The 14,948-nt window shown below is 38.5% G+C and overlaps 3 protein-coding genes across 4 annotated transcripts in view; 2 read left to right on the top strand and 1 right to left on the bottom strand.

The window, feature by feature from the left end:
• The window catches only part of LOC120779062 (regulating synaptic membrane exocytosis protein 2), a 414,623-nt gene that overhangs the window by 274,520 nt on the left and 125,155 nt on the right, over positions 1 to 14,948 (bottom strand). The window lies entirely within an intron of this gene.
• On the top strand, positions 3,310 to 4,555 carry LOC120779067 (lysosomal aspartic protease-like). Its single transcript, XM_040111203.1, has 2 exons — positions 3,310 to 3,331; positions 3,430 to 4,555. Exon 2 carries the CDS (start codon positions 3,434 to 3,436, stop codon positions 4,553 to 4,555), a length of 1,122 nt encoding a protein of 373 aa, XP_039967137.1. The 5' UTR covers positions 3,310 to 3,331; positions 3,430 to 3,433.
• On the top strand, positions 11,468 to 12,726 carry LOC120779065 (lysosomal aspartic protease-like). The gene is made up of 2 exons (XM_040111201.1): positions 11,468 to 11,504; positions 11,601 to 12,726. Exon 2 carries the CDS (start codon positions 11,605 to 11,607, stop codon positions 12,724 to 12,726), a length of 1,122 nt encoding a protein of 373 aa, XP_039967135.1. The 5' UTR covers positions 11,468 to 11,504; positions 11,601 to 11,604.

Genomic DNA, 14,948 nt, shown 5'->3' with positions numbered 1-14,948 from the left:
GCTTTTTTTGGCATTTAACTAAGGTCAGTGGCGGATATACCAACAGGCTGAATCAGCTGAAGCCCCAGAAGGACGCCAGATTTCATGTGTAAGGCAAAGATAAATACTACAAATATACTCTCATACATACTACTATTTAAACATGTATACGTATATACACACATATGTTACATAGATAAATGTATACGTAGCTTTGTTGTCATTATACGTGAATCTCTAAGTACTTATGCTCGTCCATTAACTATCTAGGTAAACAGTTCACAATTCATTAATTAGTAATAATAGTAATAAAGAAATAAGGAAGTGCTAAATTCGGGTGTAGCCGGATACCAGTTGCCTTTCCAATTTATACGAATTACATACATTAGATAATAGCTGACCAAATTCAAACGGACGGATTGACGCACGGTTGGACGGAGAAGTAGACACACGAAATTCGCGTAGTCATTCTAACCAATTTGATATATACTGTGCCGAAAAAATAAGGTGACATTGTATTTATTTTGAAAATTCTTTATTTACTCTTCCAAATCAATTTCATCCCCTTCAAAGTAATCTCCTCCCGATGCAATGCACTTATGCCAATGGATTTTCCAATCTTCGAAACACTGGTTGTAGTCACTTTCCGGAATGGCCTTCAGTTCCGTCTTCGCTGCGGCTTGAATTTCCTCTATCGTATAAAAACTGTACCCCGGAGCGGTCTTTTGAGCTTGGTGAACAGCCAGAAGTCGCACGGCGCCAGATCAGGTGAATACGGTGGTTGCGGAACGATATGGGTTGAGTTTTTGGCGAAATGATCACCAATTACGAGGGCAGTATGGGATGGTGCATTATCGTGGTGTAAAAACCAAGAATTGTCTTTCCACAATTCCGGCCTTTTTAGGCGGATAGCGTTACGCAAACGACGTATAATGTTCAAATAATATTCCTTGTTGACTATTTGACCGGTTGGAAAGAATTCATAATGCACAACATCACGATAATCGAAGGAAACAGTCAACATGACCTTGAATTTTGAGCGACTTTGGAGCGATTTTTTCGGTCTCGGCTCTCTTTTGGCACGATATTCGCTCGAATGATCGGTTGTTTCGGGGTCGTAAGCATAGATCCAAGTCTCATCGTCAGTTATAATGCGTTTCATGACACCCTGGTTGTCGGAAAGCATCGTTTCACACACTTCAACGCGACGCCTTTTTTCCAAAAAATTCAATGTTTTCGGTACCAGTCGAGATTTGACGCGCTTGAGGCCCAAAACATCCTTCAAAATGGTATTGGCTGAGCCTTTCGATATGCCAACTTCATCAGCAAGGTCTCTAATTGTTAATCGATGGTTTTTCAACACCTAATCTTTGATTTGTTGAACGTGAGCTATGTCGGTTGAGGTTGATGGTCGCCCTGGACGCTCTTCGTCTTCGACACGTTTACGGCCGGCTTGGAACTCACTATACCACTTGCACACATTTTTTTTAGACATAGCCTCATCACCAAAGGCTTTCTGCACCATCCTCAATGTATCCGCAGCAGAAAATTGATTCCGTAAACAAAATTTAATGCAAATTCTTTGCTCAACAAATTTCGACATCGCAAAAAACGAAAAACTCACTTTTAGCAGCTCACAAAACGACACGTATCTCAAACACAAATGAAACAAATCCTTCGACGCGCGCAGTTTAAATTCAAATGTCACCTTATTTTTTGGGCACAGAGTACATAGCATTTATTATCAAATAATAATATATTAGTTCTGCGTTGTAAACCACAATTATATTGTGCGAAATGATACCATAGTCTAAATACTCTCAATCTGTAGATTTGTCGTGGTAAATATTGATGCATTCGAAACTGTTTTGATATAATAATAAAATTGGTACATCATTAATACGATAAAACTGAAGATACGATATATAGCTTGGTCTTATCAGAATACCTGTCCTTTTAATTAGCCACCTGCCAGACAGAATTGCTTTCAGACTAATGTTATTAAGCTAAGGAACTGCCAATTCAATGAGTAAAAGATATGATTGTTTATTTGAAAGCCGCCTAAACTGTACTTATGAAAGTAGTTCGATGTATTTCTGTACAAGTATATTCTTTTTTTATATGGCTTTAATCGTCTTGGACACTACAACTTATTGAAAACGATTATGCAATATTTTAAGAAACCTCATTCTGAAGTCTGATTTTTTTTACAAACATTCTCATGGCTCACTCGAGAGTAATTTGTAGTCGTGGTGCTCTGAAGTTATTTTTTAGTAACCTTTGACTTACGTAGATTGTAGAAAAGAAGGAAATCGAATGGTACACATGTCTCTCTCCACCACCGAGCTGTGGACAAACTGATGTCGTAATAATTAAAGCTTGAATATAAGTCAACATAGCTGTTAAGCTAGATAACATAGCATAACAGAGCTGTATGTATAATGTTTTCTGTTGCGTGCGCTGGGTTATCCCAGCCGTTAGAACAAGAGCTTTAGAACAAATACCTTAAACGCACATATACAGAAACACCGCGCAACTACGAAGCTAAAAAAAGCAAACCTGCAATAACTACGACTGCATCTTAAGCGTGCTCGATAGCTCCGACTTAGGCTGGGTCTATCATTAGAAGTAATTGTAGTTAGACGCTGGAAAGGCAAGACAAATTCCCATAATCAACTTGACCGCAAATAATTTATACAAGATCTACACAAGCCACTATAAGATAAGGTAATAGATAAGATTTTTCACCAATCACACATTACAAGTAATGGTGATAAGATTTCATATCATAATATAAGAGCATATTTTCTTCAATAGTTCTCCAAATTACTAACATTTAGCATACATTATGTAATACATACTTTGAGTCTCTTCAATGTTTGGCAACAACATTCCAAAATATGTCCAAATTACGATTTTTCGGTCAACTTTTCATATAGTTTTATCTCCCTTCTGATATTCTCTGAAAATGTGCATTTTAAAATTCTGAAACTATCTAAAAACTAACAAACTTTTCACGGGAATCAATTGCGAAATGCGCAATATGAAGGAATGAAGCCTTTCAAGAGACCCTCAAGTGTCGCCAAAAAAGTTTCAAATAATTGCAATCTTTCTATTTTTAACAACACAGCGCAAGCTCAAACGTATATTGCTAAAACACTCGAAATAATTTCCAGTTAAAAAGTGCAGTCACCGCTAATCTCAAATATTAGAGCACTTGTTTAATTAGCGTCGAGAGATTATCAGAGAAAGATAGGTTACAGAAATGGGGTATATAAGGGACGAGATGCAAAATTTATGACACAGTTGTATGCCACTGCTAGTGCTATACGACACTAAGAAAAAGCTAACGGTAAGAACGCTAAAACAATTGCAAAATTTCTATTTCATAACCTCAGCAACTTGAAATTCTAAAATATTTTACTCTTAACATTACTTTTCTTCCAACAGCAAAATGTTCAAGTTCTTCGTATTCTTCACCATTTGTGCCGCCTTGGCCTCGGCCAACATGGTGCGCGTGCCCATCTACAAGAACCCCAACTACCGTAGGACACACGAAACCGTGAAAACCGAAACAGCTTACTTGCGCAGTAAATACCATGTTCCCACTCCCCGCGCCACCGAGCAATTGGATAACAGCTTGAACTTGGAATACTACGGCAAGATCACCATCGGTACACCAGCACAGGAATTCTTGGTACTCTTCGATTCTGGTTCCTCAAACTTGTGGGTGCCATCAGCCACCTGCCCCACCAGCAATGCCGCCTGCCAGGCCCACAACAAATATAATTCCAGCGCTTCCAGCACTTATGTAGCCAATGGCGAAAGCTTCTCCATCGAATACGGTTCCGGTAGTTTGTCTGGTTTCCTGTCCCAAGATACCGTCAGAGTAGCTGGACTCACCATTCAAAACCAAGTGTTCGCTGAGGCTATGCAAGAACCCGGTACCAGCTTCCTTTACTCCAATTTCGATGGTTTAATGGGTATGGCTTTCCAACAAATTTCTAATGACGACGTAGTGCCACCATTCTACAACATGTGGACTCAGGGTTTGATCAGCCAGAACCTATTCTCCTTCTATTTGGCTCGTGCTGGCACCTCATCTCAGGGTGGTGAAATGATTTTGGGTGGTTCCGATTCCAGCCTCTACCAAGGTAGTCTCACCTATGTGCCCGTATCTGAGGAAGGCTATTGGCAATTTGCTGTGGACAGCGGTAGCATTGGCAGTCAGGTCTTGTGCAGTTCCGGTTGCCAAGCCATCGCCGATACTGGCACCTCCCTCATTGTGGCTCCATATTACGGTTATGTAGCATACATGAACGTCGTCGATCCCGATGGTGATGGCTATATTGATTGCTCAAGCATCAGCAGCCTTCCCGATATGGAATTCGTCATTGGCGGTACCACCTTCACCGTCCCAGCCTCACAATACGTTATCGAATCTGAGGGACAATGCTCTCCGGCTGTTAGCTACATGGGTACTGACTTCTGGATCTTGGGTGATATCTTCATTGGTCTTTACTACACCGAATTCGATATGGGCAATAGCCGCATTGGTTTCGCTCCAGTCGCTTAGATATTTTCGACCGAGAAAAATTGTTTGTTTAATAAATTGAAATGAAATTATTTGTATGAGAAAAGAGTTGTTTGTACTACATGGTATCGGGAAGTAGTTTTGGAATAGTTTCTGGTAGCATGATCACAGCGTTTGTAATTTACTCCTACCCACAAGATTGTAAAGGTCGAAACCGACAGCTAAACTTGGTGTGGTATACAGGTATAATAGGATTATTTGGTTATCACTGAATATCAAGAACTTTGCCTCTATATATATATGATTCTGGCCAAGGGAGTGTGAGAAATGTTCTATGAAACCCCGTGCAAATAAATTTGAGGTAGTTTTAATTACCCAGACGAACCTTTGGTAATACATAAAGAATTTACGAACTATATAGCGGAAACGGCTCGGACTGTCCCAACAGTAAATTATTTAGATATTATTTAAAGCTATTTATGGCTGTATTTAATATATTGATTATATGAGGTGGACGTTAACCAGTCAATCATTAATATCATTAATATAGATATATGAAATAAACCAACCAATTCGTGATTTAAAAATTGTGAAGGGAGTATTGACCGGGTGATGACAAAATTACGTCTTATCCAGTAACGTTGTTGATTTAGTAAAAAAACGTGCTTTTTTCTCTCCAGGTGCCAAAAGTCTCTTAAGTTGAGACATTGGTAGCCATGAAATATATATCGTCTCATTCGTCTGAAGGCTGAGTCACATCACCTACCGCGCATGCTCTGAATTTTTCCGAATACACTTTTCTTATTATCTGAAGGTGGGATCTTAAAGGTCAATTCGCTATGATAACCCCTACAGTGTTACTAAGTTCCTTTTTGCCTAGAAGTATATGTTTCAGGTTTGAGGTGTTAGCCCAGGCGCCTTTGCTTGAAACCACTTTTGAAAAATTTGAATGTTCTGGGCAGCTTAAGGAAATTGTGTTTGTACTTTTTCTCTTCCTTCTGTTCTATTTGACTGGATTCCCAGATATATTCGCCAAGTTACCTGCTAAAACTGTAGTTATTGTGTGTATGCATAATCCAACGTAATGAGCCTTAGTATAGCCAGTTTTACTACGGACAGCCTTAGCTATCCACTAGAAGATTATGAACTCGCTGATTAGAGCAGTAGCTAACTTGGCACCATCTGCTATACCAACAATTTCGGCTGTGTATGGATTACTACAGAAGAATTCTGCTCCTGTTTCTATTTCACCCTTTGATCCGTCAATGGATGTGTAGATTTCGTCGTTGGAGGTGTTGCTCACAGAACCATTGGGTAATTTTTTCTACTGGGAATGAAAATCTTGTATTTAATACCTTTTCTCAGTTGCATTGCCAATTTAGTCAAGTTCATTTACAAGGTAGGGATTGATATCATCGATGTAGTGACGCGGAATCTGATCTGAAATCATAAGTCTAGTATAGACGAGATGTCAAGCATAAGCTCCAAAGCCTTTGTTGATTTAGTTTTCATAATAAACCCCACTTTGAGACAATTACTCTTCTGCAGGAGATCCAGATTCGAACTGATCTCGTAATTCTTATCATTTGTATATGTATATACATATATAACATATATATATGTATATAACATTTTATCTATATCGATTTGTTTAGGTATTACAAAAATCGTTAAATGAAGGAAAGCATTATTATTAGCTTCCTGGATTATTTCACTCACTGCATGTGTTAGTGTTAATGAGCTTTTGTTGGTTATCTTGCAACAGCAAATGTTGTAGGGAGTAGAGAGTACTAATGTAACGATCCACTCATTAGGCATTTAAAGTCATTTTATAAAACCGTTTGACTGGATCTGCACAAGGTTAACTCAGGATCTTAGCTGTAGGAGCCAGTAAGCGAGAGAGACAGAGAAAACCACTCTAATAACATTTCGTTGTATGTAAGTTCTCTGCTGAAATTTAACACAGAAGACGTAATTTTTAGATAGCCATCTGACATACAAAATTATCTAGATGCTGATGTTATTAAAGTTATATAGACCCAGACAGTCTATAATGTCTTTATGTATAGTAGGCAGACGTATGCGTTTGTAAGTATACTTTTAAGAGAGACATGTCTGTAGGAGCAGTCCCCTTATAAATTTATATAGTTTTATTCAGCTAGAACACTTCTCACCTGGAAAAATGTTAACGCAATACTCAAAGAATTTGTACTATGAAATTTTTTGTGCAAACATTTGTTTGGAACGTGAAATGAGGAGAATTGAATAATGTTGTTCATTTATCATTTATGAGTATTCCTCAAAGTGACAAGAGCAACATTACCATAAATAAGAATGAGCCTTCACAATTTGTTTGTGATAATTACAGAGGTAGACGAAGTCACAACAAAACGGATTATTATTATATAAAAGATCTGCACACACCACTTGACCTTTCCGGTAGGACAAATCGAGTGCTAGCTGTTGGAACATGGGTTCGAATCATGAAAACAAGTGTGAATGTATCATGAACTGTTGGCTATTTCCAGCTTTCTGGCTTCAAAATAAACTACTACTGCTCTAACCAGTTTAGAGCGAAATTAATAATATATTTGTCCCTAAAACTGGGACAGCTGGACAGGATAAAACTTTCATTCCATCAACTGCTTGCATTAAATGAAATAGAGATTGATAAACATATAAGTATTACTCGATAGCTGATCAAGTACCTTTTAACAAAAGCAGTTTATCTGTGGAGTAATATTATAGAGGCACCCACAAATGGTAGTAAGTTCAGCGAATTATTCTCAGATTTTACACATTTACGAAAGATCTGTTCATTCTGTTGAAAATTTTGACCTACGAATGACCCATATAAACACCATTCATTTTAAGGGCTAAAGGAGTAATAGAATTTCGTAAATTTAATTAGAACTTGTCCACTTAATTTCATTAAAATTGTGTACATTTTGAACAACCTAAAGTGTTTAAAAACAACTGGATAGTAGGAAAATAGGGAGAAGAGAAAAATGTAGACTTGTTGAATTAAATTTTGGCATTGCTCAGATATACTCGAAAATATAAGTATTTTCAAGCAATTTAAATTACTGACTGAATTAATATATTGACCGACATAAGTGTTATTAAAGGTCGTTTATCGTCATCAATATTCATCAATTCACTTTCAATTTCACTGTCAACAAACTTCACTAGATCAAAAGAAATGTGTCTGTACTTTTGAAGTGCCTCGAGACCGCATAGTCTGAATCTTAATGCTAATTTTTCGATAATTTTCAATTAAACGACGCAATCGTACTTTCCAGCTAAATAACGACGACGTCATATATACTAGTTGTGTTTATTATTTATTAATTTTGTTGTTATTTTCAAGTTATAGAATGCTATCTACCTTCTTATGTCCATACATACTTATGTACACCTGTTAGATTATGTTTATACTATGTTAAAAAGGTGAGGGTCATAAAAGTCACATATGTATATACTACATATCACCAGACAGGTCGGTGCGAGTAAGTAACATAAAACAAACTATTCCACCAATCGCAAAACGAATAATAATGACGATAAGATTTCATGTACTTTAATAGAATTTTGGATATTTGTTATTGGCGGTACCACCTTCACCGTTCCAGCCTCGCAATATGTTATCGAATCTGAGGGACAATGCTCTCCTTCTATCAGCTATATGGGTATTGACTTCTGGATCTTGTGTGATATCTTCATTGATCTTTACTACACCGAATTCAATATGGGCGATAGCCGCATTGGTTTCGCTCCAGTTGCCTAAGTATTGTCGACCGAGAAAAATTGGAAAATTGCTTGTTGAATAAATTGAGATGAAATTATTTGAATGAGAAGAATGTTGTTTGTACTATATGGTTTTGGGAAGTAGTTTTGGAATAATTTGTGGCATAGCAATTTATTCTTCCTGCTAAAGGTTAGAAAGTTCGAAAAAAAACTTACTGAGTTCGATTGTTGTATGACTTCAGTTAGAACTTCAAAGAAGTTATAGTTCAGTATAGTGTTTGAAAAAACTCCGAACAAAACAATTAAAACTCTCAATTCGTAACCATATAACTCCAACAGCTTTCCCAGCATTTGACACTTGATAGCGGAGCCTGAGAGTACCTCCAATTCTTTAGTTTCTCATATTATCAAGAGCTTGACTTCTATGCATACAGCTGGCAAAAGGGGATTCGCAATTCGCAATTTGTTTCCTCATTATCTAAACGAGTTAGGTTACGGCTTCAAAGCACTTACCTTCACCGAGCAAAAGTGAGAATGACTGATATTGATATTGAATCGGAAAGGTTCACTTAAATATTCAAAGTTTCAATAAATAAATTAATGTTACGGTGAAACAATCAACCGAATAATGTATAGTAATTATTTTCTTTCATTGTTTTTCCATGTTCCAGAAAATCGTTACTATGACCATAGCCAGTTCACTCTTGTGTTTTCGGGTGCATAGGTAAAGTCTTTCGACTTTTAGGCGTTTCATCATTCATTGAGAGAAATGCCAAAACCAAACAGTTTTCTCGCCTCTTTCTTCTGTATTTGGGATTACAAAAACAAAAAATAATTCGAATGTTAATTCAGTTATCTTTTTAATGCACTATTTGTAACCTTGTTCTTCTTCAATCGTTTCCATCAATTATATACATTTTATATTTGGGGCATGATCTTATAAAAGTTGTATAAAACGGAACTTTCAATATACAAGTCCGAATTAAGGAAGGCAGAGAGGATTTCATGAAATAGTTTCCGCCAAAAAGTGGAGAACTGCCATGAGTCCTCTACATTCAGGCGTATTTTCGCAAATACCGCGTCTCCCCGGGTTATCTTAAGGACGCAAATGAACAGTGGACCCTGAGCAGTGAGGATACACTTCGGATGCTCACTTACCGAGCAACACGTTCCCTAGGGGGATATCTCTCAGAGTGCTGTAAGACTATTGCGCGGCCTTTTTCGACCTTCTTTAAAACATTTCAAGTCCACAGGACGGGATGGTATCATGCCAGCCCTACTGCAACAGGCGATTAAGGTGTCATGCAACTGGTTGGCTTCTATCTGTGGGAAATGTTTAAGACTGAATTACATCCCGGGCCTGGAGGCGAGTTAGTGTCACGTTAATCCTGAAGGTCCCATGTTACGGCCACGAACTTGAGGTCCATCAGCCTTTCCTCTCTCTTTCCAAAAACTATAGTGAGGTTTATAGACTTGTTTATAAGGAGGCGCAATCCGAGAAACCTCTTATCAGAAGCACAACATGCTTCTTGTATAGGCAAGTCTGTGGATATTGCCCTGCATACTATCGTGCCATGGCTTGAGGAAACCATTAGGGTTAGGCAATTCGCTGTTGAGACCTCTCTTGATATAGAGGGAGCTTTCAATAACGTTCTGCCGGAATCAGTCGTAATTGCTCTGAACGGTCTTGTGGTTGAATCAAACCTCAAATACTTAATTTTCTGTCTTCGGTGCGACAGAGTGATTGAAACAGAATAGGGAAACGCATTTGCTCGACGAAATGTGTATAGGCGAAGCCCACATGGTGGAATTCTCTCTACTTTTTTATGAATCCTGGTCGTGAACGACCTGCTTAAAAAACTTAGCTTCCGGATTGTCTATGTAGACGATGTAGCGCTTGGTCAAAGGAAAGTTTCTCAGTGCAGCTCATGGATTGACGCAGAGGTATCACAGCGTCGTAACTAATTGGGCAGTTGTAAACGGTCTCGCCATCTACCCAAATAAAATCGAGAAGATGCAAAATCCCGGTGGCACCACTGCCGAAAATGGGAGACATCCGTCTACAATCAGCGGATACAGTGAAATATCTTAGAGTCATCCTGGATAGTATCGAAGAGGGAGAAAAGCGGGCATCGATTACAAAAGTGGGGTCAATCACTGAAAGTGGTCCTGTGATTCTACGCCACCATAGTCAAGCCCATTATGTTTTATGTCGTCTTTAGTGGTGGAGGACTCTAGAAAAGGCCACACTTACAAAGAAACTCAAGAGCGTTAAATGGGCTGCACTCATCAGCCCGTGTGGTGTACTAAGGTCCACCCCAACCATAACACTTAGTCACCACACCGAACTCTGGCGTCTCTTTCTCTACCCATATACCGGCGAGTGAGTTGGGGGTGAGAAGAAACCGTCGGAGGATAGGGACCGTGAGCTTCTTCTGTTCTACTACTGAATAGCTGTGTTTCGCGGAAGTTTGGCCAATACTGGGCAGAAGCTGTATGGAAGAAGATTAGGTGGAAACAACGCAACACTTCCTTCTTTACTTAAACACTTGGGAGCGCATGCATTCAGACATCTCACCGAGCTGGCGGGAATGGAAATTAAATGTCTGTGCAAATTTGTATTGGCTACTAAGCGGTTTGCTAATTTATAAGTTCAAACACAGGAGTTCTTCTTTTCTATGTCTCAGAAAAAACTGCATATGGTGGTTCACGTGCGATCTTCTGCAGCGAATTCGAAAAATGATGTTTCGAGAAATACGCGTTTACCTTTTTATCTCAAAAATATAGATTTGAAAATTTAGTATGTAATAGGAAAATATAATAAAATCGATTCAGATAACAATTATATGATTTCCACCGCTAATTTTATTGTTTTTTTACAGTCAATCTTTTATTTTGCATTATTCCACATCCAGAACATACTCGCTGTACTAGATAAGCTACTATCAGGTCATTTCAATTTCATAGCGATTAGGTTATTGAACAGTTAAATTGTAAAAGTCATGAAACTAAAAAAAACTTTCAAAATATTTTATAAAAAAATTGTATTATCTCATGTAGATCTATCTTGAAGACAAAACTATTTGTTGCTCCTAATTAATTATGAGCGATGGCAGGCGAACTGATAGCTGGCAGGTATACCGTCATCACAGACTGATTCGGCTATAAAAACGATGAGCTGCAAAATTTATGGCACAGTTGTATACCATCGTTTGGTGTTACACGACATTAAAAAAAGCTAACGGTAAGAACGCTCTAACAATTGAAAAATTTCTATTTCAGAACCACAAACCCTGGATATTCTAAAAGATTTTTCTTAACATTACTTTTCTTCCAACAGCAAAATGTTCAAGTTCTTCGTATTCTTCACCATTTTCGCCGCCTTGGCCTCGGCCAACATGGTGCGCGTGCCCATCTACAAGAACCCCAACTACCGTAGGACACACGAAACCGTGAAAACAGAAACGGCTTACTTGCGCAGTAAATACCACGTTCCCGCTCCCCGCGCCACCGAGCAATTGGATAACAGCTTGAACTTGGCATACTACGGCAAGATCACCATCGGTACACCAGCACAGGAATTCTTGGTACTCTTCGATTCTGGTTCCTCAAACTTGTGGGTGCCATCAGCCACTTGCCCCACCAGCAATGCAGCCTGCCAGGCCCACAACAAATATAATTCCAGCGCTTCCAGCACCTATGTTGCCAATGGCGAAAGCTTCTCCATCGAATACGGTTCCGGTAGTTTGTCTGGTTTCCTGTCCCAAGATACCGTCAGAGTAGCTGGACTCACCATTCAAAACCAAGTGTTCGCTGAAGCTATGCAAGAACCCGGTACCAGCTTCCTTTACTCCAATTTCGATGGTTTAATGGGTATGGCTTTCCAACAAATTTCTAATGACGACGTAGTGCCACCATTCTACAACATGTGGACTCAGGGTTTGATCAGCCAGAACCTATTCTCCTTCTATTTGGCTCGTGCTGGCACCTCATCTCAGGGTGGTGAAATGATTTTGGGTGGTTCCGATTCCAGCCTCTACCAAGGTAGTCTCACCTATGTGCCCGTATCTGAGGAAGGCTATTGGCAATTCGCTGTGGACAGCGGTAGCATTGGCAGTCAGGTCTTGTGCAGTTCCGGTTGCCAAGCCATCGCCGATACTGGCACCTCTCTCATTGTGGCTCCATACTACGGTTATGTAGCATACATGAACGTCGTCGATCCCGATGGTGATGGCTATATTGATTGCTCAAGCGTCAGCAGCCTTCCCGATATGGAATTCGTCATTGGCGGTACCACCTTCACCGTCCCAGCCTCGCAATACGTTATCGAATCTGAGGGACAATGCTCTCCGGCTGTTAGCTACATGGGTACTGACTTCTGGATCTTGGGTGATATCTTCATTGGTCTCTACTACACCGAATTCGATATGGGCAACAGCCGTATTGGTTTCGCTCCAGTCGCCTAAGTATTTTCGACCGATATAATGTTTGTTGAATAAATTGAAATGAAATTATTTGTATGAGAAAAGAGTTGTTTGTACTATAGTAGTTTTAGCATGGCTTTGTGATTTACTCCTACTTCAAAAAATTCAAAAAATGCATAGCCTTTGTCGATAGACCGCCAACTTCTGCACGATACAGAGGTCTCTAGTTTTTTTTAACTGAATATATATCAAGAACTTTGCTTCTATACATGTTCTAAAGATCCCCGTGCAACCGAATTTCAGTTAAATTTAGTTACCTAGACGAATCTTTCTTATTTTAGCAACTAAAAGGAAAACATTTTGTTTTAGGAAAATATTATATATAATAAAGTATTTTCAAACAATATAGCGGAAGTGGCTGGAGCTACCTTAAACGCTCTAGATATTATTTAAAGCTATTGATGGCGTTTTTTAATATATTGGATATATAAAGAAGACGTTATCCACTAAAATGTTTATGAACTTGCTGATTTGAGCAGTAATCGACTTGCTACCTTCTGTTATGCCCACAACTTCGGCTGTGTGTGTATGACTACATAATAATTCCGCTTTTCTACTGTGAAATGAAAACGTTGTGCTTAATTTCTTCTCTCGGTCGAATTGCCAATGTTCATTAACAAGGTCGAGTATGATATCATGAGCCGGCTGGACATTAGCATTGCCTCATACTTCATTTGTGGATGTAGATTTGTAGATGTATATGTATGGGCCAGATGTCGTGGATAAGCTCCAGAACTTTGTTGACGTTGTTGTCATAAGGCCCGTACTTCCCAGCAAACTGGCCCATTTGACCAGTTCTAGTAGTTTAGGGCGGCACTCTTTCAATAATACCATTTACCATACCACCACTCCATTTGTTGGTATCGGATGGATGACACTAGTGTGGAGCCAGTAGATCACGTGCGTCGTAAACCTCATTTTGAGGCAATGGCTCTTATGCAGGAGTTCCAGATGCAAACTGGTCTCGTAATCCTGATCATTTACATATATATGTCTAGGTATAACTCTTTGTTGATTTTTTTTAGATAGTACAAACAATCGTTAAGTGAACAAAAGTATTATTATCAGCTTTCTTGATTATTATGCTTTGCCAAGCAGAATCTATCAATTAACCGCCTGTAGTTATACTTGTATCTTAACTTTCATTCGCTGCATGTGCTAGTGAGCAACATTGTTGTTGTTTGCTGTTTGGTAATAGCAAATATCGGAGGTAAATAACTTATGTAACGATCTACTCATTGGGCATTTCAAGCCTTACAAACCCATATGACTTGATCTGCACAACGTTAACTCAACATAGCTGTAGGGTTATAAACAAAGCGTTTGAGATAGAGTGAACCACGCTACATCAAGCAACCAACAATATTTTGTTGTAATTTCGCTGCTTTTTATTTATTATTCCCACACTCTCAAAATACCATAACATTCGGTACATATCGAAAATAAATAAAATCAGTCAATATCTTTCTTTAGCCGACACATGATGGATATACCGGCCTCCAAAAGTCCACTACACTTAGAATAAAATATATTATACAGCAACCAAAGTGTCGTGGAGAAACTCAGTAATTCTTATATGATTTATCACTTAGTACTTAGGTTTGACAGTTTAGATCCTACTTAACAATTATATACTAATTAAGATCCCCTTAAGATCAATAATAACAACTATATTGGAATAAGGAAGTGGTAATTTCCAACTTGAATACTTTGCGAAATTTGAGAGATATGAAATTTTATCTACGGCGGTACCACGCCCCTTGTATAATATTTGAACAGTTTCAAGCAGACGGCTTGGCGGGCAGAAAGGCAGACAAATATATAACCGAATTAAGTCTGACTGACTATCTGACTATCCTAGGCCTCAAAGATTGATAAACATAACATTATGTACATACCTGTATACATATGTATGTATACTGCATAATATTAAGTTATAACCCACAGTTAATTATACTCAATACAAAACGCTACCATTGTTTAAATAAAGGGTGATCCATTACTTGTTTACAGAAAAATAAGAAAAAAACAGAAACTTCAAATTTAATGGTGAATGTTCGTTATCATTCGAAAGAACATTGGTCCATTCGTTCGAATATTATGCAATAATGAATGCTGAGTCTTAAGATGTCTGGTGGTGTTTGACCATAAGTTTAATGAAGCGCACGAAACCCATTCCATAATGAACGAGAGTTTTCGTAATA

The sequence above is a fragment of the Bactrocera tryoni genome, chromosome 5 (genome assembly GCF_016617805.1).
Source record: "Bactrocera tryoni isolate S06 chromosome 5, CSIRO_BtryS06_freeze2, whole genome shotgun sequence".
In the NCBI taxonomy this organism is placed as follows: domain Eukaryota; kingdom Metazoa; phylum Arthropoda; class Insecta; order Diptera; family Tephritidae; genus Bactrocera; species Bactrocera tryoni.
Note: the sequence above shows the minus strand (reverse complement) of the source record. Positions and strands in the feature narration are given on the sequence as shown.

Coding starts and splice junctions, on each gene's coding strand:
- LOC120779067 (XM_040111203.1), top strand. CDS start 3,434: ATGTTCAAGTTCTTCGTATTCTTCACCATTTGTGCCGCCTTGGCCTCG.
- LOC120779065 (XM_040111201.1), top strand. CDS start 11,605: ATGTTCAAGTTCTTCGTATTCTTCACCATTTTCGCCGCCTTGGCCTCG.